At 44.9% G+C, this 27,325-nt stretch overlaps 1 protein-coding gene across 1 annotated transcript in view; it reads right to left on the bottom strand.

Moving 5' to 3' along the window:
• Positions 1–25,471, bottom strand: part of TRPM8 (transient receptor potential cation channel subfamily M member 8) — a gene marked incomplete at its 5' end in the record, with an annotated part of 75,291 nt that extends 49,820 nt beyond the window's left edge. Inside the window, 8 exons of the mRNA XM_081051739.1 lie at positions 2,880–3,077; positions 5,433–5,500; positions 6,971–7,145; positions 12,932–13,104; positions 15,098–15,275; positions 16,176–16,332; positions 21,983–22,056; positions 25,355–25,471. Coding sequence (XP_080907865.1) covers positions 2,880–3,077; positions 5,433–5,500; positions 6,971–7,145; positions 12,932–13,104; positions 15,098–15,275; positions 16,176–16,332; positions 21,983–22,056; positions 25,355–25,471 — 1,140 coding nt within the window. The remainder of the gene's footprint in view (positions 1–2,879; positions 3,078–5,432; positions 5,501–6,970; positions 7,146–12,931; positions 13,105–15,097; positions 15,276–16,175; positions 16,333–21,982; positions 22,057–25,354) is intronic.
• Between the last annotated feature and the right edge of the window lie 1,854 nt (positions 25,472–27,325).

Below are 27,325 nucleotides of genomic sequence, written 5' to 3'. Positions count from 1 at the left end.
GGCCAGGCTCCCTTAGCTCAGGCCCTTCTGTATCCATGTTACTTTTCTTCGGAACACCCAGTTCAGTTGGATATTGTACAATGCATTGTATTATAATCACTCAACATGAACTTCTTTTCAATTTCTCTTTTCTCGCAAGGACCAGGACTCTCTATTGTATCTACTATTCTTTTTGAAGTTACCTATTCCAGAATCTGTCAGATAGTATGTGCCCAATAAATATCAATTAAATAAATGAATTAATGAAGGGGTTTGACTGAATGATATCTAGGTAGGGGGACTGCAACGGGTCAAGTTCTTGAGACGGTGTGGAGTAGGTATAGGGAAACAACTCTGAAAGAACAGGTGGGAGAGGAGGGCATGGTCCCAGTGGAGAACTTCTGGGTCTCTTGGAGAAGTGGAGAAATTGCGACTCCAGGTTTGGGGCTGGTTGTGCACAAGATCACGGAGTTCACCCATAATTAGCCTGGGAGGTTGCTTAATTAACATTGAATTGTTCAATTAATATTGACTGGATGTATATGTTCATTAACAATTCTACTCTTGAGTTGTCTTTTGGGAAATCTGTACCAGTTGCAAAATCCCACCACGAGTGTGTAATTAAAATTCCAGACCCATTTTCATTATTGATGTATGCCTTCTGACTGACATAATTATGATATATCACTAGTGTATTAGATATTAATATGAATTAGATAGGCATCCCAGAAAGGACCATATAATCACAGAAAGTGAAATATGTCTGGTTTTTCATCTGTTTCAGATGCGCTGCCCGTAATGGTTTTCTTGAAGCAGAAGTCAGAATTCCTCATAAAGGGGGTGAAGACCCATTAGGTGGCATGGTCCTTCGGACATGACCTGGTCTGGAATCTATAAGCCAACTTGCAGGAAGAGAAAGAGGAAAGTCACTGGAACAGACCCAGGGCCAACTTTGGTGGGTAAGTTAAGAGTGATCTGTTCCCTCCTCTGTGGGTATCCTTGAACTGGCGCTGAACTTCTTCCACAGGAAATGATCTTGAATACAGCACTCAACATACATTGTTTGACATTCGTATTGACACTTTGGGATTGCTCCACTCAGATGTTTGTCACGATTCAAACTGTGTAGGTCTGAACATGTGGAGAATCGACAATGCAGAGCTTCTTTGGAGAGGGAGGACTCCTTTTCCTCAGCCACATATTTCCATGCAGAGGGAGCCCCATCCGAATTAGGTCCCTGAAGAGTCTCCACCCTTCACTCACTACTCAGGGTGGGGGAGTGACATATCCGATTGTCACCTGGCCAGCCCTTTCCTGCTTCTTGTTGGGATCTGCGCCTTGCAGAATGCTCGTGCTGGCCTGCCGTCAGCCACACGGCCAGCCTGGCAGGGACAGCAGTTGTCCGGGGCTGCCTCTGTCTGGGTGGGCTCATCTGTCTCATTCTGGGACTCAGCAGAAAGAGGTCATTGTGGCTGCCTCTCTAAGCTACACCTTTCAACTTGGCCTACGTCATCAATGAAGCTGATAAAGTTTGACCTCTATGCACCTGATTCTTGTGTCTGTCTCTCAACTGGACTTGGCCAAGATATAAGAAAATCCCAGCAGGAACTTTCATATAAAACCACCAGCTTTACCTTTCATAGTCAAATCTGCAAAACACAATATCCTAAGTAGGAACATTATATAGATATTTGTGGAATGGCTGGGCGCCATTCAACTCCAGCACTGACTCTCAGCTATGAGGACATGCATCTGTGTTTTTAAATTCTTAAACAGATAATGAGACCTATTCCAGAAAGGACTTGTTTTCTTGCCACCTGGATCCTGCTACACCCCATCAGGATTATCATCGAAGTGTCTGCTCCTCTGACATTAAGACCAGCAGGGTCCCACTGTGTATTAATTGACTGCAGAGGACCAGGCAGCCGAGAAGTTTGGGTTGATTTTTCCCATTATTTACAAGGCTACCACGAGCAAAAAGATTATCTGCACTGTTCCAAGTCTTCCGTTTGTTAAATTTGAATATTTGAATATTTGCTAAATTTCGAGGCTCTTCCACTCCCAAATATTATTGACATGCCAATCTAGGTCAAGAATTTTTTTTATTCTTTATGTTAAATCCAACCTTGGACTGGTTGGACTCTCAGGATGAAATGGGCTCTATGATGAAAATAAGACTCGTTGTCTACAGCGTGTTATTTCCTTTATGGAAGAATTCCCACGTGTCACCACATGCTCCTAAACATATCCTACTATCGAGGCCATCTTTGAATGAGCTGACATGAATGAACGGCTGATACGAACGTGAGGCCTCTAACAAAGTGGGCACTCAGAAAATGAAAGTTATTTCAAGTCAACAGTCGTCATAAAACGGAGAGAAAAGTGAGACAGCATAGCACTGTGCTACAATACGTTCATAGGCTCAGCAATAAGAAGTGTAATAGATATCCCAATACGGACACATTTCTTACATGATCTGACGAGAAAGGTGAGAGAATCACAGGCCGGTTAACCTAGAAGGGCAATTGTTCTGTAGTGACAGCTTCCCCAATAGATGTAGACTCAAACTAGGATCTGCGATTCTAAAACACCATTACCAGGAGGTTCTTTCCTCCCCAGCCCCTGATACATACAAAACACAGCTCCACGTTTGCTGACATCGTGGTGTAAAAGAAGGATTACCAGCCTTGCAAACAGACTTGAATCGAAAGCCCCGTAGGTGACCCCTTATGAGGTATGGAGACTTGGTGAATCATTCAACTCATGTGAGCTTTGATGTCCAGCAAGAAATTGGTTTCAAAGTCACGGAGAAAGTACAAAACAGCAGCTACCAGCGGACTCGGGCATTTGAGGCACTCTCCCTCCCTTCTCAGCCCTCTAACGTCTCCCCTAGCACTCACCCATTTGATCCAACTCTCAATTTCCTCCTCTGGCAGCCGGGACACCGTGCGGGGTAAGAAGCGCACCAACTTCTCCTTGACGATGGAAGACGTGAGGGAGTTCTCTGCCTCCAGCAGGCTTGCGATTACATCAGCAATCTGCCCCGAACCTTCCACCACCACACAGGGGATTTTACTCTTGATGGAGGTATTGATGGCCTGGGAGAGGGGACACCGAGACACTGGGATCCCCAGAATCCAGCGTGCGACCAAGGTTCAAGGTCAAGGTGGTTAACCAAACACATTGACACACCCCTGCATTTCAGGTTTCATTTACAATCAGAAGCAAACCAAATGTTTGCCAATGCTTTATGAATAAGAAACGTAAGCCAGTGGCATGACATCCTGCGCTAATACCAAATTCCATAATAAGGACGTGTGTGACTAGCTGAAGTTTTCCATAAATGAGTGTTTGAAAATATCCTTGTGCACACAATCCATCATTCCAAATACTGACGTCTTAGATTTGAGTGACAGCTCTTAAGATGATATTCAACGTTAGTGACAGCTTCTCTGATGGAGGTTAACCGTACTCATACTCTTAAGGTATGAGAATGCCTGCAAAGCAGCAGCCACACGTTTTGTTATCATGTTGACTTACCTACCTCCCTCCTTAAACAATTTCCCTTCCTCCTTTATAAAAGAGAATAAAAATAAATTTGCTTCCTGGATAAACATCTACCACACTTTTATTTCTTGTACCGAGACCACAGAGCAGCATAGGGGAATCAGGTCTTAAGAATTTTAATCCCTTGACGGCAGGACGAAGGGCTCTACATACAGGTGCAGAGGAAACTGTGAAGCCCCTTTCCTTTGCTGGACACTTTCCTTATAGAAGACGTCGCTCGTATAGGGTGTGCTCCCTTCATCAAAGCAGGCAGAAGGCTAACACACACCAGGCTGGGGTCCCATCTTCACCTCACCACCTGCACTAAAGGTGGGTCTCAGGGCTGTGATGGGGTGGGAGTGGGGGTGATAAGAGAGCAAGCTGAAAGATGAGGGGACAAAGAGCTGAAGAGATCCTCAGCTGGCTATTTCTCCCTCTTTCCCTCCTCGGTCCTATCCCCTGTTCCGTGGGTTGTGAATTGGTTGAGCAGACGTTTCCAGAAAATGTTGTAGCAATGCAGTGCCCTGGGCCTGCTGCAGCTCTCTGGAAATCTGAATTCTGAATCTGAAGTTTGAGAAAGATAATATATGTTGCCCTCTTTCCGTTACTTTCTCTCCATTTCTCTTCCTCTTTTACGTGGCTGCTTCTGTAAGCATTCATATACCAACAACATCACATTGAAAAAAATCTTTCTTGGAATGTTCCCCTGGGAAGTTTTTTTCCCTGGAAGACTTTTATTAAACAATGCTCTCAGTAGATCTCATAAGCAGGTGCTCCTGTTAAGGAATGCATGCATGAATGAATGAATGAATGAATGAATGAATGAATGAATGGATGGATGAATGAATGAATGAAACCATCACTGTTACATAAAGGAATAAACAAAGATAAGTGCTAGAATATGATTCCAAATAACTTTGCCAGAAATCACTTGTACCTCTTGGGGTGTACTGTGATTAAGAGAGGGGAAAGGGTGAAGGACCTCAGCTATCTATAACTGTCTTACAGTTCACACAGGTTAGTGGAAAGGGGGGGATATGCAAGTCAACATGGAAATTAATTAAAAGAGGGAATGAAAATTACTTCCTGGTAATGTCCTATTCCTAGAAAAATGAGCTCATGACAACGATGCTCATGCCTTCAATTACTGGCTAAAATGCCGTCACGGCTGATGCTTTCGAAGTCACACAGAAGCCTGGCTGCGGGCAAGATGAACTCAGGAATAGCAAGTCTCCAAGGACGGGGGTGGGAAACAGAATTCTTGCTCCACTGCTCAACATTGCAGGTGTGAGATCACTGGAAATGCTGCCCATAATCTCAGAGTCGCTTAGGGTTTCGGATTCCTTCATGTGGGTGGAGTTCACGCATGCCCTGGAGGCACGTGGGTGGGCTGTAGGTGCTCTGGGAACATTTAAGACAGTGCGTGTGTGTGTGTGTGTGTGTGTGAGAGAGAGAGACAGAGACAGAGACAGAGAGACAGAGAGAGACGACAGCTCATCTCCATGCAGATGGGATGGCATGTAGGTACCTGCTGGTTATGGTCCTTAAGCCTCATGATTCATCTTAATATTTCTCTTTGGCAGGTTGCTGGCCGAAGCCAACACTGAGTCTCCAGGCTACTCATGTGGCTTCAGATTCTCTTCCTAAATCTTCTCAGCTGAGGAAACCACCTAGGCCTGTTCAGGGGACACTGTGAGGTGGGGAAAATGCTACCTACTTGAAGAAATTAGTCAGTTTATTAGGTTGATGCAAAAGTAATTGCGGTTTAAAAGATTTAAAATAATTGCAAAAACCTCAATTACTTTTGCACCAACCTAGTGGATTAGCCGAGCCTCCAAATCCTGAAACTACAAATTTGTTGAGTAAACTTCTTAACCAATCTTCTAGAAAAACAAACCAAGACTCACTTTCAAAGTCTCTCTTCCTCCTCCTTGGGCAAAACACACAATGGGGATCTTGCCACCATAATTGGAATCTGTGAAACATGAAACACAAAACTTATTTGGGGCTCATTAGAAATACTCAACATACTCTGTTTCCCCAAAAATAAGACCTAGCCAATCAGCTCTAATGCGTCTTTTGGAGCAAAAATTAATATAAGACCCAGTATTCTATTCTATTCTATTCTATTCTATTCTATTCTATTCTATTCTATTCTATTCTATTCTATTCTATTATATTATATTATATTATATTATAGTAAAGACCTGGTCTTATAGTAAAATAAGACCGGGTCTTCTATTAAATTTCTATTTCTAATCTTCCAATAATTTTTGTCCACTGATTGTCCGGCTAGGTCTTATTTTCGGGGAAACACAGTACTCGTAGAATAACCTATTTGATAAATTCTTAACAACCATCTACATTTTGGTGACAATCCCACATTTGAAAATAATGATGTGTATAAAAACATTTTTAACCAAATAAACTGTACCTATTTTTATTTAAAAAGAAGAAAAAAAGACAGCTACCTGAAGAAAGCGTTGGACAAGGACTCCCGTGCTGTGAGCCCGGGGTGTGGGCTGATGGCTGCCGATCTCACAGATTTGACTATTTACTTGTTGATCAAGATGGGTGTGTCTTTGGGCCCCAAACCACTCAGCACGCACAGGTCATGTGGCAATTTGTTACTGATTTTTAAAATGCTCAAGTCTGTAAATGATTTGCTAATATATATTAGACCAGGTTCAAGTTCATCCTCATAATAACTACTCTCACCCTCACTCATTTGCATAATCCTATGCTTTCCTGAGTGGGTCAAAAATTTGCATAACTACGTGCTCTCTCAAGTGAGAATTGCACATACAAATGTCTTACTTCACATGTGTCCCTTTGAGAAATGAGTTAGGTTGAGAACACAAGTCCCTGTTTTGAAGTCTGTCACCACACCATAAGGTAACCTGGGTCCACGACATCTCAACACCAACATCTCAACGACAGGAAGAGAGAGTATGTCACTTTTCGTGGCAAATAAAGGCTTTCACTCAATCGCCGCATTCTCTGCTTTATTGGTGGTCTATCATTAAGAAGGATTCCATGAAATAAAGCCCTCAACTGTGAAGCTCTGGGTTGATTTGTATCATGTCTACACCAGCTAATGGCATTGCTCTGTAAGCTCCTATTTGCCATTGTGGATTTTACTGTTGTTAAATATTCTCCAGGAGAAGAAAAGACAGCAGGCTTTCTACACTGACACGCCAGGCTGGGACAAGCCAGCATCTGTCACTTCTCCAGTCTGTAAAAGGGCACCCACCTCAGTGACCCTGGCAGAAGCACTCCTGGTACGTTAAAAGAAGAAGAGAAATCACAATTCTTCTTGGGCAATTGGACACCTGTACGGTAGGTTCACCGAGTCTCACTAAATAATTGGTGCTATTGCTGCTGCTGCTGCTGCTATTGTACTCGTTCTGATGTTTGTCTAATGTCCCTCTTCCCATCTCCTGACCTTGAATCGTTCGCTCGGAGATGTACTTCTCTAGCTGATTCCGGAGCTTCGCCTCCGCTGCGGGATGTCCATGGCAGCCGTTGTCCACCAGCAGCAGGTGGGTGTGATTGTTGTCCAGGATGTACAGAGGGTCTCTCTTGAAGTCGTCCATGATGTACTGTGCGGAAAAATACTCCTGGAAAGCACACAGAAACTTTACTTGGAGATTGTATTTGTTGGCCAAGATTTATGATGACGTTTTTGTATGTTCATATGAAGGCTAACCCTTTGGGTTCCACTACATTGATGCCTCCTCTCAGATTCCTAAGTTCAGAAGGGTCTTAGAGATCTTACAGCACATTTTAATAGGAAGACATGAAGTTCAAAATGGTTGGGTCACTTGCCTATTGTCGCATAAATGGCCAGTGACAGTGTAAGGATCAGATTCCCCATCTAGTTCTTCTTCCATCACCCTGAGCTCTTTAGAATAAAATCATTGAAACTGATAGTATTCAGGAAAGGATATTGTGTGTGTGTACACACATATATCCATATATATCCAGACATACACACACACATATAAGCACATATACATACACACACATGCACATATTTGTGTGTGTGTGTCTGGATACAGGTAGAGGTAGACACTGATATACATACATACATGTTTTTTTGGAATCTATCATACTCCAAGACCCATGCCAAGGTCTAGGGATTAGAAAATGAGTAAGATGGAGTTTTTGCCTTTGAGAAGCACATAGTTACAGCACCATAAAAAGAAGAGATTAAGTAGATACTTCGTCCTAACCCTTAACACCAGAGAATAAAAAACTGCTGTGGGAGCATAAAGAAAGGAGTTCCTGACCCTCGGGTTCCATTCCAAGGTGCTTAGTTATTAATGTATCAGGGTTTCATTAAAAGATGTTTCAACCTGAAGTCCAAGTATACAAGTTCAGGTGAAAACTCAGTGGGGAGGGGAAGATTACTGACTCTGTTAACGACACAGACATGTTAGAACAAAGCGGAATGAAAAGCAAAGTTAAAATGTTTATGGTTCTAATCTCCACGTGGCCTTGCCCAGTCGGGTGCTTCAATCAGGGGAGTCCTGGATACGACACCCCGGCTTCAGGTGGAGGAACGCTACAAACTTTTCCAGAACAAAAGTTCCCATTTACAGCCTTCCAGAACACAGCACTGAGGTCAAAACCTCAACAACAAACCAATCACGAAAGGAAAAGCCAAAGACCAAACTCCTTTAGGAATAAGGATACAAAAATCCTAAAAAAAAAACAATTTGTTAATTAAATCTAGAAAGTTTATGAAGAAACAATTAGTGTTGTTTTCAGGAGACAGGCCATTCATTAGATTATGATTTAAAGGAGAAAAATAACCCAACAGAAGCAAAAAGATATTTCATACTCAGCACTCAGTCTTGATTCAAAAAATTATAAACTAGAAATGAAAGGATGATGCCTTATGATACTTTTAAAAATATATATGTATATTGAACCTTTCACCAAATTCTATTTCCTGGTGGAACACTAGATTCATTTCCAGTATGATACCAGGTCTCTTGGATGCTGTCAAGATACCTGCTATCACCATTATTTAACGATACTGGACATTTTAGCCAAGACAACAAGATGAGCAAAAATGCAAGGTATAATTAAATGAAAGAGTTATTTTTTTTTAATGGGGAATATTGGGGAACAGTGTCTTTTCCCAGGACCCATCAGTCGTTGTCCTTCAATCTAGTCGTGGAGGGCACAGCTCACTGGCCCATGTGGGAATTAAACTGGCAACGCTGTTAAGAGCTCATGCTCTAACCAACTGAGCCATCCGGCCACGCAGAAGAGTTATTTTTTAAAGTAATGCTATTTACCAATAATATGGTTGCAAACATACAACTGTCAGAAAATCCATTGAAAAACTGTTATAACAGGAAAGCATTCATAACTTGTTTGATTCAAAACAACAAACAAATCCATATATATATATATATATATATATCAGCAAAAATTGCTTGAAAAGTTACGCTGAATACCAATTTGCAACAATAAAAATACCTAGAGGGCCAGCCCGGTGGCTCAGGCGGTTAGAGCTCCATGCTCCTAACTCCGAAGGCTGCCGGTTCGATTCCCACATGGGCCAGTGGGCTCTCAACCACAAGGTTGCTGGTTCAATTCCTCGAGTCCCGCAAGGGATGGTGGGCTCTGCCCCCTGCAACTAAGATTGAACACGGCACCTTGAGCTGAGCTGCCACTGAGCTCCCAGATGGCTCAGTTGGTTGGAGTGTGTCCTCTCAACCACAAGGTTGCCAGTTCGACTCCCGCAAGGGATGGTGGGCTGTGCCCCCTGCAACTAGAAACGGCAACTGGACCTGGAGCTGAGCTGTGCCCTCCACAACTAAGACTGAAAGAACAACAACTTGAAGCTGAACGGCACCCTCCACAACTAAGATTGAAAGGACAACAACTTGACTTGGAAAAAAGACCTGGAAGTACACATTCTTCCCCAATAAAGTCCTGTTCCCCTTCCCCAATAAAATCTTTTTAAAAATATCTAGAAATTACATTAAGAAGAAACATACAAGAACCCAGTGAGGAAAACTATAAACTTTCCTGAGTGACACAGATGTGCATAAATCGAGAGACATATCACAGTACTGGACAAGGACTTGATATTATAACAATTTCAGTTTTTCCTGCATCAGCTTATATGATTCTACTCGGTGAGCATGATATTTTATTATGTTGTTTTGTCTTGAGGCTGTATCTTGACAAAGGAATTTGTCTTGTGCTTGTATGGTGACCAAAAACAATGATGAGTGAAGGGCTATCTTTTTTCATGCATAGGTAATGTGACGATAATTTTTAAAGTGTAATACTGACTCAAAAAAAGCAGCGATGGAAGATGAGAAATAAAAAACAGAAAAGATCCTCAAAAATCACGTGAAACTTCAGTGTTTGTGAAATGCAGAATTATTTCAGGCCAACTAAATCTGGGACCTTGTACAGCCCTTGTATCAGTGATGGAGTTTGTAATGAAGCCACGAGTAGAAACAATATAGGAAGAGGTGGCCAACAAAGTTATGGTGAACAACTATTGGTTCAAGTTTCGCAAAAGACTAAACACTGTTGTTGTTCAGGGAAGACATAAAAGAAACAAAAGAAAAAACAAGACATAAAAGAAAGTCAACCACAAGATCATACTGAATTTTTACTGTAAATACTCTAAGTCACCAGAGATTGTCATTAACAGAAGCATCAATGGAATAACCACAAGCACTAGAATCTGAGTGTCTAAAAATAAGCCATGCTATTGCAGAAAATATGGAAAATAAAGAAAAATATAAAATGATGCTTATTCCACAGCTCAGTGGTAGTCACCACCAAGATTTCAGTGCATGTATGTCTTTTCCAGGCATATAGATTGATTCACATGGTTTTCATAATTCTCTATTTAAAACTGTAAATATTTTCCGTACAATCAGAAATCTTTGGAAATAGTATTTTCATGGCTCCACAATTTACCCTTGTTTGTATAATAATCTACTGGAAGATTTTCCTATTATTATTACAAGACATTTAGGTTTATGTCAATTCTTGTTATCATAAGAAACAGTTTAATGATATGCTTGTCCAAATACTAAATTCTCTAGTGGTATATTTATAAGTATAATTACTAGATATATAGTATGAACAGTTTTCATATTCTTCATTCATGTTTCAAAATGGCTTTTCAGAAAAGGCACAAATTTGCTCTTTCTCCAGCAATTTATAAAGATCTCATGCTTCTGTATGTGTTGGAGACTATAAATACTTTTTAAATTAGCAATGAATATAAGTTTTTTTTTTAATTGCTGGATAAAACTATCTGGCCCAATTTCGAAGATAATTTTTTATTTCCCTTTAAGTTCATTCATTGGTAATTCATCTAGTCAGATTTTCTGGTTCTTGAATTAGTTTTTAATAAGTTATAGTTTCATAGAAAAATATAAATTCCCACTGGATTGTCAAATTTATTGACATACAGTTTTACATAGCATCCACACACTTTTTCTCAATATTTATTATTATATTTGATTTCTCAGTTCTATTCATTCCTCAAATTGTTAAACTAAGACTATTTCTACTTTTTCTTTTCTAATTAATTTATTTGTGATTGAATGTTATTTTTTTTCCCACTCTTCTTAAGTTTTGTTGGTGTTATTTTTCAATCTATTAATTTGAATAATATAGTGGTTAAAAGACTATGAACCATGGCTCTGCCACTTAGTAGCTGTGAGTTTTAAAAGTTTCTTACTTTTTCCATGCCTGTTTTCTCATCTATAAAGAGAGAGTAATAGTAGTACTTAACTCATAGGACTGTTGTGAAGATTAAATGAGTTAATAGATGTAAAACACTTAGAATGTAACCTAGTAATAGCACCAGCAAATGCTATTAAATAAATATTAGATATTATTATTATTGAATTATTTTCTTTATGTTTACTAATAAAGGTATATGGCTATGCATTTCACTCTGCGTGCAGCTTTGACCATGTATTATTAACCTTAATATGTAATGTTTTCATTTTCATTGTTTTCTAAGTGATCTGAGATTATATTTTTGAAAGTTCATTTTTCACCCAATAGTTATTTAACAAGAAGATTATTTGAGTGTTTGGTTGTTAATTGCCAAGTGATTGGAACTTTCTGTTTAGTCTTTATATATTCATTGCAAGTTTTAGTTATTGACAGATAACGGGCCCTATAAAACTGCCACCAGGGAAATACTAAAGTCTTGGTTATTGTTGTTATTCCAATTCAGGCATAAAAATACCTACTTAACGGGGTTGTTTGTGATTCTGTGAATGAATATATACAATGCATCTACCACAGGGTTAAGTTGACTCCCACGCCCATGACTCCCAAACATCACTAACAGATAACAATATTCTTTCCCACCCAGCCTGCTGCTGTCCTCACATCCTCCCCTAAAGTTGTCATGTGATAGGAGAATGACCATCTTGCCATCCCTGGCTGAGTATCTAGTAACAACAATAAAAGCTACCATTCAATTAATTTCTCCCATAACAATACAAGGTTATTATTATAAAAATTCAGAGAAAGAATCTCTCTTAAGACTATGCAGCTGGAAAAGTAGTGGGTACTCTCACCCAGACTTCCCTGTCTCCCAAACCCATCACCCTCCCTCTCCACCACGCTGCCTCCTGACAGACAATCAGGAAATGCCTCCCCACTTTCCTCTGCCCTTCTGAACCTCAAATATGGTAACAGACACAAAAGTAAAAATAAATTTTAAAAATATAAAGAACCACAGTAATTCCCCAAATCCTGACCACTTACTGCCTAAACTTCTAAGGAGTCCCAGATGGAAGTAGGTGTAGATTAAATTGGGATTTCTGAGCATCTGGCCCAAAGCTTCTGGGTAGAGAACATCCGTCATTTAAGGCATCCTCAAGTCACTGCTGTTTTCAAAATTCCACACTTTATACAAAGCCCCAACGCCTACCTTGTATTTTGAACATGAAATGCATCTTTGATGACTCTCTATATGCTCACAGGAAACTTTGGGGGAGGGGACATCCCTCAATCCGCATAACGCCAAATTAACCAGGGGCCATGGCATTAACTTCAATTCCTGTGAGTGCGGCCAAAGAATGAGGTACGGTAGCCACGCTGAGCCCTCTTTGGATGTAGTCAGGTCATGGGTATACAGAATAAAGAACCTGACTCTGACGAATCTGCTGGGAAGCGATTTTAATGAACAAAATGCATCCATTGGCAGCTTCTTCCTGGGGGTTGATTATGTCATCCTCGTTTTTAACTTGTGAGGCTCCAAAGAAAGGCCTTCCTTGCAAGGCCAACTTTCCTTGAGCTGACTCCACCCCAGAGCCCCAGGGTTCAGGCCAGAGCCCCACGCCACAGTCTTGCTCCCGCGTGACCTCGCAGACCTCCTCTGTCCCACCTGTACCTCCACGTCACAGGTCCTGAGGAGGGTGTGCCTGTTGGAGACCATGCCCCAAGCCGCTATGCCAATGGCCGCGATGTTCTCCTCTGAGTTCCTGCTGATGGTGTTGTCTCTCACCACCTCCCCAATGTACTTCATCAGGCCGTAATGGGTGCCTCCGGTGAGAATCCACGCACCTGCCAAGGAGGGGGAAGAGCACACGCTCAGCTGGCTCTGAGGAAGGGTCCTGCCCGTCCGTGCTCAGGACCCCTCAGGACACCCCACCTCGTGAACACCAGGAGGCACCCCACACTTTGGGGTGGGCCTGGCCTGGGACCGGATGGATGGGAAGGGAGGAGAAGAGGATCTCAGTGCTTCCAAACACAGATCAGGGTCCCACTCCAGAGCTGAATTGTCATCTCTGACGTGGGCCAGGGGATGTGCACCCTGAATCAACCTCTCAGGTAAATTTTTCCACAGAAAATAAATGACTGGCCTGAGCCCTTGAACAAGTGAAGCAGTGCCACGATGGACAGCAGAGCTTTCTGCTCCCAGACCACCGCCTCGGTGGGTCTGAGGGCTCTTCCTGGCATGACCCTGCGGCCTACGATTTAACTGTAATGGCACAGTTTTGCTATTTTAAGGGTGACCTCTGATGATCTTCACAACGTAAAGGGTGTTGCACGGTTTAGGGTTTGGTTTTGTTTTGAAAGTTGAAGTAAATAAAAGACCTAGAAAATGTTATTTAGTGTAATAATAGAATCTAAACTGGAACATGACTTAGTCTGATATGTGCCCCATTCAGGAATCCAGCCTGAGGGATGGTCCCTGGCCTGTCTCAATTAGCTCCAGTAATGGAAGCCTCGGGAGTCTGGAGGCAGCTCTCCCCCCATTGTTAGAAAGTCTTTATATTCCCTATTTGTCTCCATCCTCTAACTTTACCACTGTCTTCGGCAATGAGGAACAAGTTTAGTCATCTCCTACATAAAAGTCCTTTCAATATGTTAACGTAAATGCGATGTGGTCCTTAGACGTTTCGTACCCAGTTCCTTCAGCCAGTTCTCACAGGATGCGAATTTGAGACCCCTCAGCACCTAGTCTCCTTCCTCAGGTCCTCCATCCAGGACCGGAGACAGATGTCAGTTGTCAATGCCCCCCTTTAAAATGAGGCCATGGGAAGTGAAGTCAGCAAAGTTCAAGGAGATGATGAACCTCCCAGCTCTGGCCCCTCACTTCATCTAAGTAGGGGAAGGGATGAAGTGGGGAAGGGTAGAGGAGGGGAGGGTGGAGGTGGGGAGCGCAAGGTTCACAATACCAGCCTGGGCCAAGGAGCTGTGTCCTACACAACTAGACTGAGAAACAATGGCTTGAACAGGAGTCGGGGGGGGTGGGTATAAGAAGGGGGGAGGAATATAGGCTGTTTGTTAGATAACAGTATTTGTCAATGTGAACTTTTTGGGGTTTGAAAATTACCCTGAGTTATGTGAGAGAACCCGTTCTTCAGAGAAGCATGCTGACATAGGTAGGGGCTAAGCGTCATGATGCCTGCAATTGATTCTGAAATGATTCCCAAAATGTCATAATATGTGGCTATTTATGGAGATAAGACAAACGTGGGAAATGTTAACAACTAGTGAGTCTAAGTGAAGGGTGTACAGATGTTATTGTACTATTCTTACAACTCTTCCATGGGTTTGCAATTTTTCATAATACCAAGTTAAAAAGACCAAAAAAAAAAATGGCAAGCTGAATATTTCAAGTGACAAAGCCACAGTTATATGCCTTGATCTCTACCGAACCCTTACGTGGAGCTTACAACCGGCCAGGCACGGTCCGCATTTCCAAAAGGGTCTCATTGATATCAAAATTAAACACCCCTTTTTGATTCGCCGGAATATTCCGGGTAAAATTTTATATGTAGAAATAACAGATTGAAAACCACAGACGATTAAAAGCACCTTAACTTTGATTTTTAAGGAGTTATTTTGTGAAACCGCCCACTATCAGCCAGAGCTCGCTGTCTGCCCATTTGAGGGTCTCTCTGTTGACAAGATAAGGCTTCACCATCTAGTTCCAGGGCATCTGGACCCGCACAGGAACTGCACGGGAGGATTTGTTCTGTCCCAGAAGACCTGGCACAGCCCGAAGGACTAACTGGGTACCACACTCCTGCTGGGGGACCGCGCAGACCTTTCGACTGTGCAATGTAGATCAGACGGCTGAAGATCTTGCGCATGCGCGGCTTCAGGGCAAAGTTTTTGGCGCCTCCGGTGACAGAAATGACAAGGTTGGGCGTTTTCAGGTGCCAGTGCTGTGTCAGCAGCTCGTAGAGGGTTTTGGCGTCCGTGTCACAGGAGAGTCGGATGTACTGTGGGGAAGAGGGAAAGCATCATGGTCGGCGCGTGTTCTCCTGACCGGCCCGGCCTAGCAGGCTTACCAGCTCCTACCGGACAGCAGGTGAGGGGGGTCCTATGGAAACGTGGAAGGAAATTGATGGGCTGAGGGTATGTGGGTGCCACCACAGGGCCCTTCAAGCCGGCTGAAGACTTTGGGACTTTATCCTAAAGGCAGCAGGGCACCAATGAGATGTTTTCAGGGGAGTAGAAAGAGGACGGGATTTATATTTTAGGGCGTCCTCCTGGAGGGACAGGACTGAGTGAGACAGGGAGAGCTGTGGGAGGCTAGAGAGAGGGGGGCCCATCCTAGGGCCGAGATCCTGTGCAGACACGGCAGTGGAGGGAGCTGGGTCCCCTGCCGGGGCTGCAGCAACAGGCGTGGGCATGTGAGGGGTCAAGGTCACTGAGACAAAGGACACAGGAAGATTTAAGGAGATGCACTTGCTAATCATTAAACATCTTTGTAAAACCCTGTGTAAGAGCCTGCAGTGTGGGTGTGCAGAGGGGATGCCACCTGATGCAGGGCCTTATACATTCTCAAGAATGCCATACCCCAAACTAAACTGGACGGTTCTCAACAGCCTTCATCTGGCCTCTTGCAGCATTGAGGGTCAAGGGTGTTACATGAGTGTCGGCGGTGTGCGAGTAAGGCCGCTGGGTGACAAGGCCGCCGTCACCTGTTGAGTTTTCCAGTTGTACATAATATAATCCCAGCTTTTATACGTTTACAAGGTTTATCTTTTTCTGCAATAGCTTTTGGATTGACTGTCCATCTCTCCCGCCTCCATACTAGACAGTTCAAGGTAACCCAAGGTAGCCCAAGTCGTGTCAGCATGTGGATTACCTAGCTCGAGTAGAAAACCATTGCTTACCTTCCCTTTCTTCCCCATAGTCTCAAATTGAATATCCCCAAAGGCATCGGTCGGAAATTCCTTGGTGTGTTTCTTGTAATTCCATTTCTCGTTTTGGTTGATCTGAGTGCCCTCTACATGCTGGTTCTGGGCGTAGCCACACTTGCACACGTTTTCCCTGAGCACAATAACACGGATGGAAAGAACAGATTTCATGTAAACTACTCAAATAGTTCACGTTTTTAGAATAAACATGATTAGCGTTTCACGTTTTTAGAATAAACATGATTAGCTTGAGTAAACACAAAAAGAGATTTGACCATCAAGTCGTACTTTCCAACTATTTTCATCATCTCAGTGGATTGTTTAAAAACCACCTGGATGTTTTACCTGTTGTCTATTGTCCATCCTCCAAAAAGCAGGCTTTGTGTTGAAAGTTAGGATATAAGAACAGCAAACCCTGCCCTCATGGAGTCTAGCCTCTGCATACATCGCCATAACGTTATTATGGGTTAAGTCTTACAAATCTGGATTGTTCATAATACACAGGAGCCCTGGGATGGGTCTCAGTGCTGCAGTGCCATGCGTTTGCCCGGCCAGTAAAGCTCTCCTGAAATGAGGTGAGCCCGGGAGAGAGGCGGTCCCCTGACAGGGGCCCAACGCATTGCAGAGGTCCGAGAGACCATTCTTGCTTTATGGGACATAAGCTGCTTGGAAGACCTTCAATAATTTGGGATAGACAAAGACAAACTGCAATGAACAAACATGATTTCTTCCCATTAAAGTGCAACAGCACTAAATTTAATTGTTAAATGGTGCATACGCATGATATGAAATTGGAATGGGTGAAAAGACAGGCAGTGAGCGGTGAAGCCTCTTCCTCCTTCTCCTTCCCAATATACTACAATCAGTCAACAAATATGGATTGAAAATCCACTCGGAGTCCGACCCGGGCTGAGCTCAATGACATCCAGAGATTAACTAGATGGGATTCGCCCTCAAGTTGCTGATGATCCCTCGGGAAGAGCTGAGTACAGCACCCGGCAGCGTGCAGCGAGGACCAAACTAAACACCTCCTTTGGTCCTGGCACAACCCCTCTCCACTCGGGCTCACTGAGAGGGCTGGAAAGGATGGGAAGCCTCCAGCTGGGCCTGGCACGTGGTACAGGCTCTATCCAGTGATTTTACGCTACGGTGCCTGCCGTAGTACAAATCAGGGAATAGCAAAGGCAGTGGCAACAGAAGAGAAGCAAAAATGAGGTAAAAAAATTTTTTTGAAAAAATGGAAAAAACACTTCCATGACGGTTAGGTCCTCTGTCCAGGGCTGTGCTGCATCCTGAGTAAGGACCGTCGTCTCCAGAGAAATGAACAGCCGCTATAACAAAACTTCTAACGTGGCCAAAGCCGCTGCCCCAGTGAGACCCTGCTCACCCTCCTCATGGTTTCTTCCGGCCTGTGCCACCCACTTGGTTCTCCCTGTTCTCTCTCCCATCAGTCTGAGGACAAGATTCAGAAGGTGCTAAGAATCCAAGGGGGCCAGGGTCGCTGGAGAGGAGACCAGAGTTCTATCCCGGAAAGCCGAAGAGTAGCAAAGTGAGAGACATATTTGGCCAGGGGGCAGAGCGCTCCTTCTTCTGAGGGGGCAAAAGGCTGATGGAGTAAGACAGTGCCACCACCCGTGAGCGAGCAAAGGTCCTCATTTGCCCAGGACAGTCCCAGTGAACCCTATTTTCCAAGCCCTAGTAGATTAGTGCCTCTTTCATTCTTACCATGTCCCAGGTCCTACAATCAAATATGTGATCATTCTAAGCACCAACCTACTAGGAAAGGTGTCCCCTGAGGCAGATGTGGTCCTGGCTAGGGTGCACGGACAGCACAGGAATCTATGCCCCAGGGACCCCTAGCACCTTTGTGCGGTACACAACCCGGACGACTACACGCTCATGGTGAGCCTGGAGCAAAGACTTCCGGGGCGGGCTGGGTCCAATAAAGGTGTACAAACCGAGGCCATCTGTTAGGCTTTGCTTCCAGCTAGGCTCTGTCTGTATCTTATACTCTCTGTTCCTAGCACATACGAACATTCAGCAAATATACTCTGAATGATGAAGAAACAAACGAGTGAGTGAATACATTGATTGGTCTTCTTGCAAATAGTTTATATCCTCATCCATCCTCAGTGATTTTTGTTAAGAAAGTGTTTTCGCCTTCCAGAAGATGGGCTTAAGTTTACATAGCTGTCGTGACCATAGGATGGGCTGTATTCTCATGGACGTGTTCAATGAGGAGCTTATTTGAAAGGTGACAAAATGCAGAATTACTTCTACAAGCATTCTGTGGTCGTAGATCACTTTTTTTTTTTTGCAAAATGATAATAGTGATATGCTTTGCTGGGACTTCTTCTGAAAAGACAGTGGGAGCAGAAACGAGTTTCTTTGAAGGAAGTTTTAGGGCTGCTCCAGAAGCGGATGGAGTCCCATTGTAACCAAGAGTCTACACCTACAAGAAATTGGCTTCAAGTGTGTTACACGAATTGAGTTCCTCTGCTAATAGAGAGCCTTCGGAAGTACTGGAAGCTTGGGGTAACTACCAAAGTCACACAGCAAAGAGATTTCATAATGAGAAACAAATGTATCCGGACAGGAATCTTTACAAGCGGCCCGCTCTCTGCTGGGAGTGATACATCGGTGTGTGGGTCCGGCCTGCACACGTGATTACAAATGGACAAGTAGCCAAGCACAGATACTTTGAGGAGGGATGGGGTGACAGCAAGGAGAGATGGAGTGGACAGAAGAACCCCAGGACCCTAGTTCTACCTCTCAGACCAAGTCTGAATCCTATAAAGCTACACTGTCGATAAGGTAGCTCCCTAACCACATGCAACGGTTTCATTTTCTATTTAAATTCATCAAAATTAAAATTACATGAACTCAGTTCCTTGATTGTACGAGCCACATTTCAAATCTCAACAGCCCCATGTGGCCAGTGACTAGCACGCAGGACCGTGAAGATAGAGACTATCTATCTATAGTGAAGATATTTCTATCATGGCAGAAAGCCCCACCACACAGAGCAGCTATAACAAAAGCGGAGTTCCTGTTTCTACCTGGAACCCAGCAGTGGAGCTGAAGAGGACAAGCCCAGATCAGGGCTACAGCCTCAGGAGGGCCCCACGCTGGGTAGCAACGTCTCAGAGGGCACCAGCAGCAGGGGCAATGATAGGGCATCGCTCTCCAGTGGCCACCCAAGAAACAGACATCCATCCACAAGGGGTCAGAGTGGAGAGACGTGAGAGGTCTGCGCTCAGCACGAGACAACCCCACGGACTCTCTGCAGAGTCTTGGGCAGCGTATGTCAGCTAGCATGGCAAGCAGCAGCAAAATTAGGCTCTCCGCATTAATAGTCACTTCACTGGATTCCTTTGTCTGATAGGGAATTCAGAATCACAGCGTATAGGCACTACCTATGGAGAGATAAGAAATAATAAATACGGGGAAGTTGAAAGAGTCCAGCGTCTTCACCCTGGTCTACAGCCTTGTGTGCCTTTGGAGGCGGGAACTGGAAGACTCCACAGGGCTCCTGTCCTCTGCTTGTGTTGTTGAGGGGGGACTGCTCGCCACATCTCCCTTCGTTTCGAGCCAGACTCAGCTATAATCAAGCACTAAGAGGTTTCCCTATCTCGCACCCATCTCCCCTTCTGCTCGTAGGAGCACCAGGATTTGCCTCTGAGGAATCACTGGGTCCCTGTGGGCACATGACCCGAGCCTGGCCAGTCACCATGTTCTGTCCCTATCCCCAGGGATCAGCACAGAGTTAGACACGGGGCCCAGGTTAGGCCAATGAGAGCCGTGAACTTCAGCCCAGACTTTTGGTGAAACTACTAGAAACGAGGCACTCTTTTCCCCCACTAGCAAAATGGTAAGTTGATAACACATAAGCCAAAGATACGGTGACCATTTTGCTGCCACTGTGAAGAGCCTGCCCACCCAGAAAATAGCAGAAACAACAGGTGGAAAGAGACAGGGTCTTGGTGACATTGAATCCAGAATCTAGCTGTTCTTTTCAGCCATGAGACCCCATTAGCATCCCCTTTCATGCAGCCAATTAGATTGGATATCTGCAACTACCATGTTTTCCCAAAAATAAGACTTAGCTGGACAATCAGTTCTAATGTGTCTTTTGGAGCAAAAATTAATATAAGACCCAGTGTTATGTTATGTTATGTTGTGTTGTGTTGTGTTGTGTTGTGTTGTGTTGTGTTGTGTTGTGTTGTGTTGTGATGTGAGACCCGGTCTTATATTATAGTAAAATAAGACCGGGTGTTATACTAATTTTTGCTCCAAAAGACGCATTGGAGCTGATTGTCCAGCTAGGTCTTATTTTCAGGGAAACACAGTAAGAAGATACTGACGCATATGGTCTGGCTGGGCAGTATTGTCCTGAGAAAGGGTAGGAGCTCGGATTAAAAGAACACAACCTAGGAATCAGGCCCTCATCCATCTCCCACGGGCCATGGGACCTTAGATAACATACTGAACACCCCTGGGCCGCATGCGCCTTGTCTGTCAAATGACAACAGCAGCTAACTTATGGGGTGGGGGTTGTAGACTTAGCAATCAAGTACATCAAATCTCCATGACATGGGAGATGCCCAATAAATATTTGTTGAATGACTGAATGCATCCAAACTGTATTTTCTGCCAGTCAAACAAATAGATTAACTGCAAAATTTCTCAGTGAAACATCCAGGGAGTAAACAGCTGGCCCATGGAGCTTATACTCTGTCAAGTGACTCTGATGGGTAAGATCACACTGATGACAAAAGAGAGAGTCTTCGTTTTCCTGATGGTCATTTTCTAATTCACACAGAGTAAGGAAACACATTTATTAAGGACCTTTTATGCTCCAAAGCAATCTGGTGGGGATTTTATGTGTTATCCCATTGAATCCTTACCACAACCCATACTTTGCTAGCATGTTAGGATAAGAGAACTCAGTGCAGAAGAAAATAATTGGCTCAAGGTCGTGCAGCGAGCAGGCAGCCAGGCCAAGTTTGGACTAGGGCTGATTCTGCCAGTGTTTGTCCTTCCACTTTCTTCTGTTCACTGCCTCCACTCAACAGGGGGTCAATGCTTTAATTATGAAGCACAGCAGTCACTATCCAACCAGCAAATAGCTAGACTCTTTCTGCCATCACCAGCAGGCAAAGGAGAAAAGGCAGGGACTCAGAGAGGGAAGGGAGGTAGGACCAACTTGTTTCACTTGATCCTGGAGCAACTTCTGTGGGAAAGATCAGCAGTCAATCCATTCTCTCACTTACTCATTAGCTAACATCCACTGAGGACCTCCTGTGGGCAGAGCTGCTCCCTGTGGCTTTTGTAACCCAGCCTCAATGCTCCAAGACACAAGCGGCCCACAGTAGATGAACACCCGATCAGACAGGAAGGCTCAAAGTCGACCGCCCGACAGAGGCGCTAGTAGGATCGCGCATGTGTACACGCTCGGCGTCACCTGCCAACCACTGTAACACAGCACATATGCTGCCACAGCCACTCGGGTGAGCTTGTGGGAATGCTGAAGGGGGCGACCTCCTCTCTTGGAGCCTCTCCCAAATATTGCCAAAGCTAAGCACATGAAATAAAACGATTGCTGTAGGGACCAACTTCAAGGTACATGATACATTCTTCCTGCTCATGCCCCGCTTCTGAGGATTGCAACATGGAAACAACTCGAATAATGAACCAGCGAGCATTTGTGTGTCTGTTGTAATGGGTGTTAATAATTTATCTTTGAACATGAAAGCAAAAATGGAGGGAAAATGGATGCTTACGTGGCCTTAGAATCTTTGGTAAAGAAGACACATTCCCGTTTCTTAAAATTTGCTTGAATAAAATTCACCAAGTCCTTTGGAGAAAGAATATTGGACAACACATTACTGATGTATTCTCACCCTCTGCTGTTAAAAATGAATACTAAAAACGACCTAAACCTCCTACAAAGGACTTAAGAACTTACCACATATTCGTAGCACCCAGCATTCATTCATGCTTTTAGAGTATACAACGTTTTATAAAAAGAGACATTTGTTTAAATTTTTATAACTAAATGCAAATTTTTCTAAAAATTACTTAAAGTTATCTTGTAATAAATGTCATTATATACATACAAATTCCATTTTTCCGTCTCTACAATGACCAGGGGAATTTAATCACTGGCTGATAGTTGAGCATAAATAATGTATTATTGCAGATTCCATTCCTCTTATGCTTGCTTTTCAAAAGAAGATGTAATCCCAACACTGTCCATCATTGTTTCTCCCACCATGTGCAAGGTGGTGGGGCATATCCCGGACCTAATTCTGACAAACAACAAAAGACTTTGGAAGCCAAAAGCTTCCCTTTAATTGGCAGGAGCAAACTATTTGGAAACAGATGACAAATATTTCAAAAATACCTATACTCCTCAAAGTGGGAAAAGGTATTTACGCCATGTATTAATCATACGATTGGTAAATGGAATGTATAAAGAACTATAAATCACTGAGAATGAGACAGACAACCTAATGGGAAAATGGCAAAAGACTTGGGCAGTTACTGAACAAAAGAAGACATACAAACAACCCATAAATGTGTCGAGAGAAGCTCAACCCCATCAGTAATGGGGCCAATCTGAAGCAAAAAACAATGACGTCCCATTGCATACCCAGCAGGTTGGAAGAACTGAAAAGGCAATTGACACCAACATGGGTGAAGGGCAAGGCAGTGGGCCTTCATGCCCACTGTGGGTAGGTGAGTAAATTGGTAGGAGCATTCTAGAAAACTGTCCACCATTGCCAGTAAAGTTACATCCCTAGAAATAGTTCCTTGTGGAGAGAGAGGGAAGGTTGTCCAGTGAACAACCTGCAAGCTCAGAACGCCTGGCAGTGGGGTTCGGGGGCTGAACCACTTCCCCCCAAATCCACCTCCCGCAGGTCACTGGGCACTGGCAGCTGGAGTTATCAGACTCCATGCAAGTTTTTCCTCCCAAAGCTGCTGGCACAAAAGCCAGCCATGACACCGTGTCCCCCACAGTGATGCCATCGCCAGCCATGAACCCCAAAAACGGGGGACGGGGCAGTCCGTCTCCTGGAACGAAGTTTACAGTGCTTTCAGAAGTTTCTCCCCTTGCCACCACCTCGCCCCCAGACATGCTAAGATATCGTAGCACTAGGATCACATGCCTCCTCTTCCTAACCTTTGGAATAAAAGTTTCCCCATAAATTCTGTGTCTTAAACACGACCCCATGACAGAGGTGTTCACCTCCACTGCCTGGCCTCAACCCAAAGAATGATTCCAGGAGCCCAGCTCACACATCCAAAAATGTCCAGAGTGGCATTGCTCCTAAGAGCCAAACCTAGAAACCCAAATGTTCTCTCTCTCTCTCTCTCTCTCTCTCTCTCTCTCTCTCTCTCTCTCTCTCTCTCTCTCTCTCTCACACACACACACACACACACACACACACACACATACACACCCTTAGTCTGGATAAAAGTGTGCATGCGATGGAGACACAGCAGTGAAATGAATTAATTGCTCCACATATCAACATGACGAATCTCAAAATATAACAGTGAGCAGCAAATGAACTCACAAAAGAATACTCATTGTATAATTCCATGTATGTCAAAAACAGACAAAACTCAGCCATACTGTTTCAGGATATATATTCAAGTCATAAACTTATATACAATAGCAAGGAACGGCAACACAAAATTCAGGGTCGAGCCTGCCTCTGCCGGGAGGGGAGAGACCACACAGAGGGTGCAGGGGTCCTGGAGAAGGTCCATTCCTTAGGCTGGTGTGGGTACAAGAGTGTCCGTTTCATTGTTCTTCCTTAAGCTGGACATTTACATTTGTACATTCTTTTCTACAGGCAATAAAAATGTAGGAAGCAAAAATAATATCCACACTCAATCTGAATGCAAATACTTTGAAAACCAATAATGCCCCTTCTTTTTGTGGTATTTTCTATCGTCTTAATGAATTCTAAGTCTACTTAACACAAGTGAAGAAACTCACCAGATGTACGAGCTTGTAAAATCAAGGACCCTGCAGAACAGGTGGTGATAAAAACTGCTTTGTTGCTGAAAAACTTGAAAAGTCCCCGAGAATGCACTTTGCAGAGCTGTGTGTTCCCGGGGGACAAACGGGACACCCCCCCCCAGAACTGAGAGGTCCTTGGGTGGCCTCAAAAGTCCTACTCACGGGCCACCCATATCTCTGAGGGGACAACCTGCAAGGATGCAGGGGAGCAGAGAGTCCATCCAGAAATGCTATGGAAGCAAGAGAAAGACCCAGCCCTGTCCATCTCCTGAGACGCCAACACCTGAGTCCACCCACGACCCAGAAAGGCCTTCCCTGCCCTCCCAGGTGTCTCTCGTCACTTGAAGCTGGAGGAGAGGAGTATTGGAGAGGCTGCACTGTCCCTTGACTGCTGCTTGTTTCTCACAGGGCCAGGGCCCAGGTGAGATCAGGTGTAAAGGTAAGCAGGTGCTTGGCACGGGGAATGGACAACACAGAGGCAGTGCCTGAGAGCCAGTGACTCCTTAAATACGCAGTGGGGGTGGGGGCCAAGTTGTTGCTTGTTTGTCTGTCTTATGGCTCAATGACACATCACAAAGGCAGCCCATGGAACCACCAGCAAGATCAAAACACCCTGCCCAGCACCGAGGGCATGCTTCCTGCTGGCACCCCACCGGAGTCCGGCTCCCCCCCGGAAGCAATGATGGGTGTGTCTGTCCGGAAGGCAACGGGGACACTGGCTTAGAACAAGTTAGAAGCCACAGTAAGAACAAACTGAGACACCAGCCTTAGCATTAAAAACAAAGACTTAGAATCAAGAATCCAGAACCAACAGGATTGCAAGCAAGAACACAAAGCTTAAACAGTAAAATAACTATTAAAACTGTAGTATTTACATGGTCAGAAAACTCAGTTAAGAAATGCATTGTTTAGCAACTTATTAAGGTTACAGTAACAATCTTTTAAAAAGGAATGTTTGGTAAAACAACACAGAAGAAGATGGTTCTACGTTCAGCAAAAACAGTCCACAGGACCTTTTTAAAGAAGGAGAATTAGTGCCCAAATAATCCCAGTTGCCCTAGTGCTGCCTTCAGACATTAGCACGTTGCCCGGGCGCCCTCGCCCCCCGACCCAGACTCACACTTTCGCTGTAGGACACATCCGTGCTCCGAGACACGCTGGAGTAGAGGGTGCGGGTGCTGTCCAGTGTGCCATTCCTTCTGTTTCTCATGCTGAGCCTGGCGCCCTCGAAGGACATCTGTGCTCCTGTGGAGAACGGGGGAGGGGAGGGGAAGCTTCATCCCAAAGCCCTGCCCCTCCACCCTCTCCACTCATCCACCTGCAGAGTGGATGAGGCCCCCACTCGGTCCCTGCCTGCCCCACGGGGGCAGCGGTACCTGTCCCATCCTTCTTCATCCTCCGTAAGCCAGCCGGAGTTTCCATCCTGCCACACATTTTCCCGGATGCCCCACACTGGGGCAGGGCCCTCCTGGGCGCCCCCTCTCCGTGGTGGGACGTGCATGAGAGACCACCACTCACTGGAGGCTGGAAATAGCCACTTCTAAGGTAATGACCTGGGAGTGAAGGGAACATACAGAACAAACTAACTAGCAGCTGTATCAGCCAGAAGATGTGGCTGTCAGTTTGCAGGGAAGGAATCCGGCCCTGACCAAGGGAAGAGGGGGAAGGGCCTTGACAGACGGTGGCGGTGGGCTTGAGGGCCAGCGCGCTGCTCCTGGTCACCCTGAGACTTGCAGCGGCCTCTGGGCCTGGGGTGCTGGTGATTCCCTCCCAGGCTCAGGAGCTGGGGCGGCACAGCTGCCCCAGCCACCATGGAGAGGCCTCCCAGGCTGCCCCCCTGCTCTTCTCACTCTCAAACCCTCCCATTCCACACTGCAGGCGCCTTCTCTCCTGTCTCCCAAACGCCAACTCAGAGCATAGCCCAGGCTGCAGAGCAAACCCACCACTGGCTATCCCACGTCCCTGGCTGGCCCGCAACACAATAGACAAGACATTTCTAGAAAGAAAGTTCATCCTTCCTGTACACCCCGTCTCCTGGCACCAAGGTCCCCAGCTACCCGTGACATTACTGCTGTCACCACACCTCTGAGTGGCAGTGCCAGCTCCTTCAGCTCCTCCAGTGTCTCCGGGGGCACACAGCTGCACCCCAGGCCATGTGATTCCTCTGCACCTGGGCCTGCGCCTCACGTGGGCCACACCTTCCCGTCTCAGTCCCGCCCTCTGTCTGGAACCCTCTTCCCCAGACCCCCTCTATCTCGTTGTCTCCCACTTAAGCATCATTTTTTCAGGGAGGTGCTTGTGAGGCCGGCTGCTGCAGGGGCGCGGTGACCTGGTCTTGCTGCCCATCGTGACCACCCTAATTTGCCTCATGATCCTCTTGGCCCCTGTTAGCTGGCTGAAGCCAAGGACCAGATCAATCTCAGGCTCTATATTCCCAGGGCCTGGCACAGAGCAGAGCTGTACAAATATGTACAAATAGAGCGAATGATTAAATGAATAAACAACACCCCCACCCTCCTGATCCCCTTGTGTTTGCAGACTTCAGCCCACATCACCTCCGATAACCCCCCATGTGGAAAAGGCCCTCAGCCCACTGGGCCTGACCTCCATCCAGGCCGGCCTCAAAACACCCCACCCCACCGAGGCTGGAAACTTCTTTAAAGCTCTCTCAACATGGTCAGTCCAGGCTGTTTAAAACAGTGAGAGCTTCTTTTACTTCTCTCCCCAGGCATTTCGAAGAGAGGTTCAGAGTATTAATTGGTACTTTACATACATTCTTGTAAAACCACAAATCAATCCTGCCAGGTCTTTACTGTGATCCCCAAACAGCAAATTGCTTCTAAGTAGGGCTCCCATGGTCAGGAAATGATTTCATTTGCCTCGCAACAAAGCAGCTGCTGATTTTGTTGCAATGGAGTGAGTGTAGTTTTGCTTTTTGATCACATTTCAGTCAAACAAGACCTAGGAGAGCATGTAAGATGAGCAGCAAGCTGCCCTGTCCCGACTTCCAAATGCCGTTGTGAGGTATTAGCTTCTCACTGGTTTTCAGAGGCCAGTCGATATTCAAGTGGACGATGAATCTGGCTTCCTT

Source organism: Rhinolophus hipposideros (genome assembly GCF_964194185.1).
Source record: "Rhinolophus hipposideros genome assembly, chromosome: 6".
NCBI lineage: Eukaryota > Metazoa > Chordata > Mammalia > Chiroptera > Rhinolophidae > Rhinolophus > Rhinolophus hipposideros.
The sequence above is the reverse complement of the archived record's forward strand: the minus strand, read 5'-3'. Positions and strand labels throughout refer to the sequence as shown.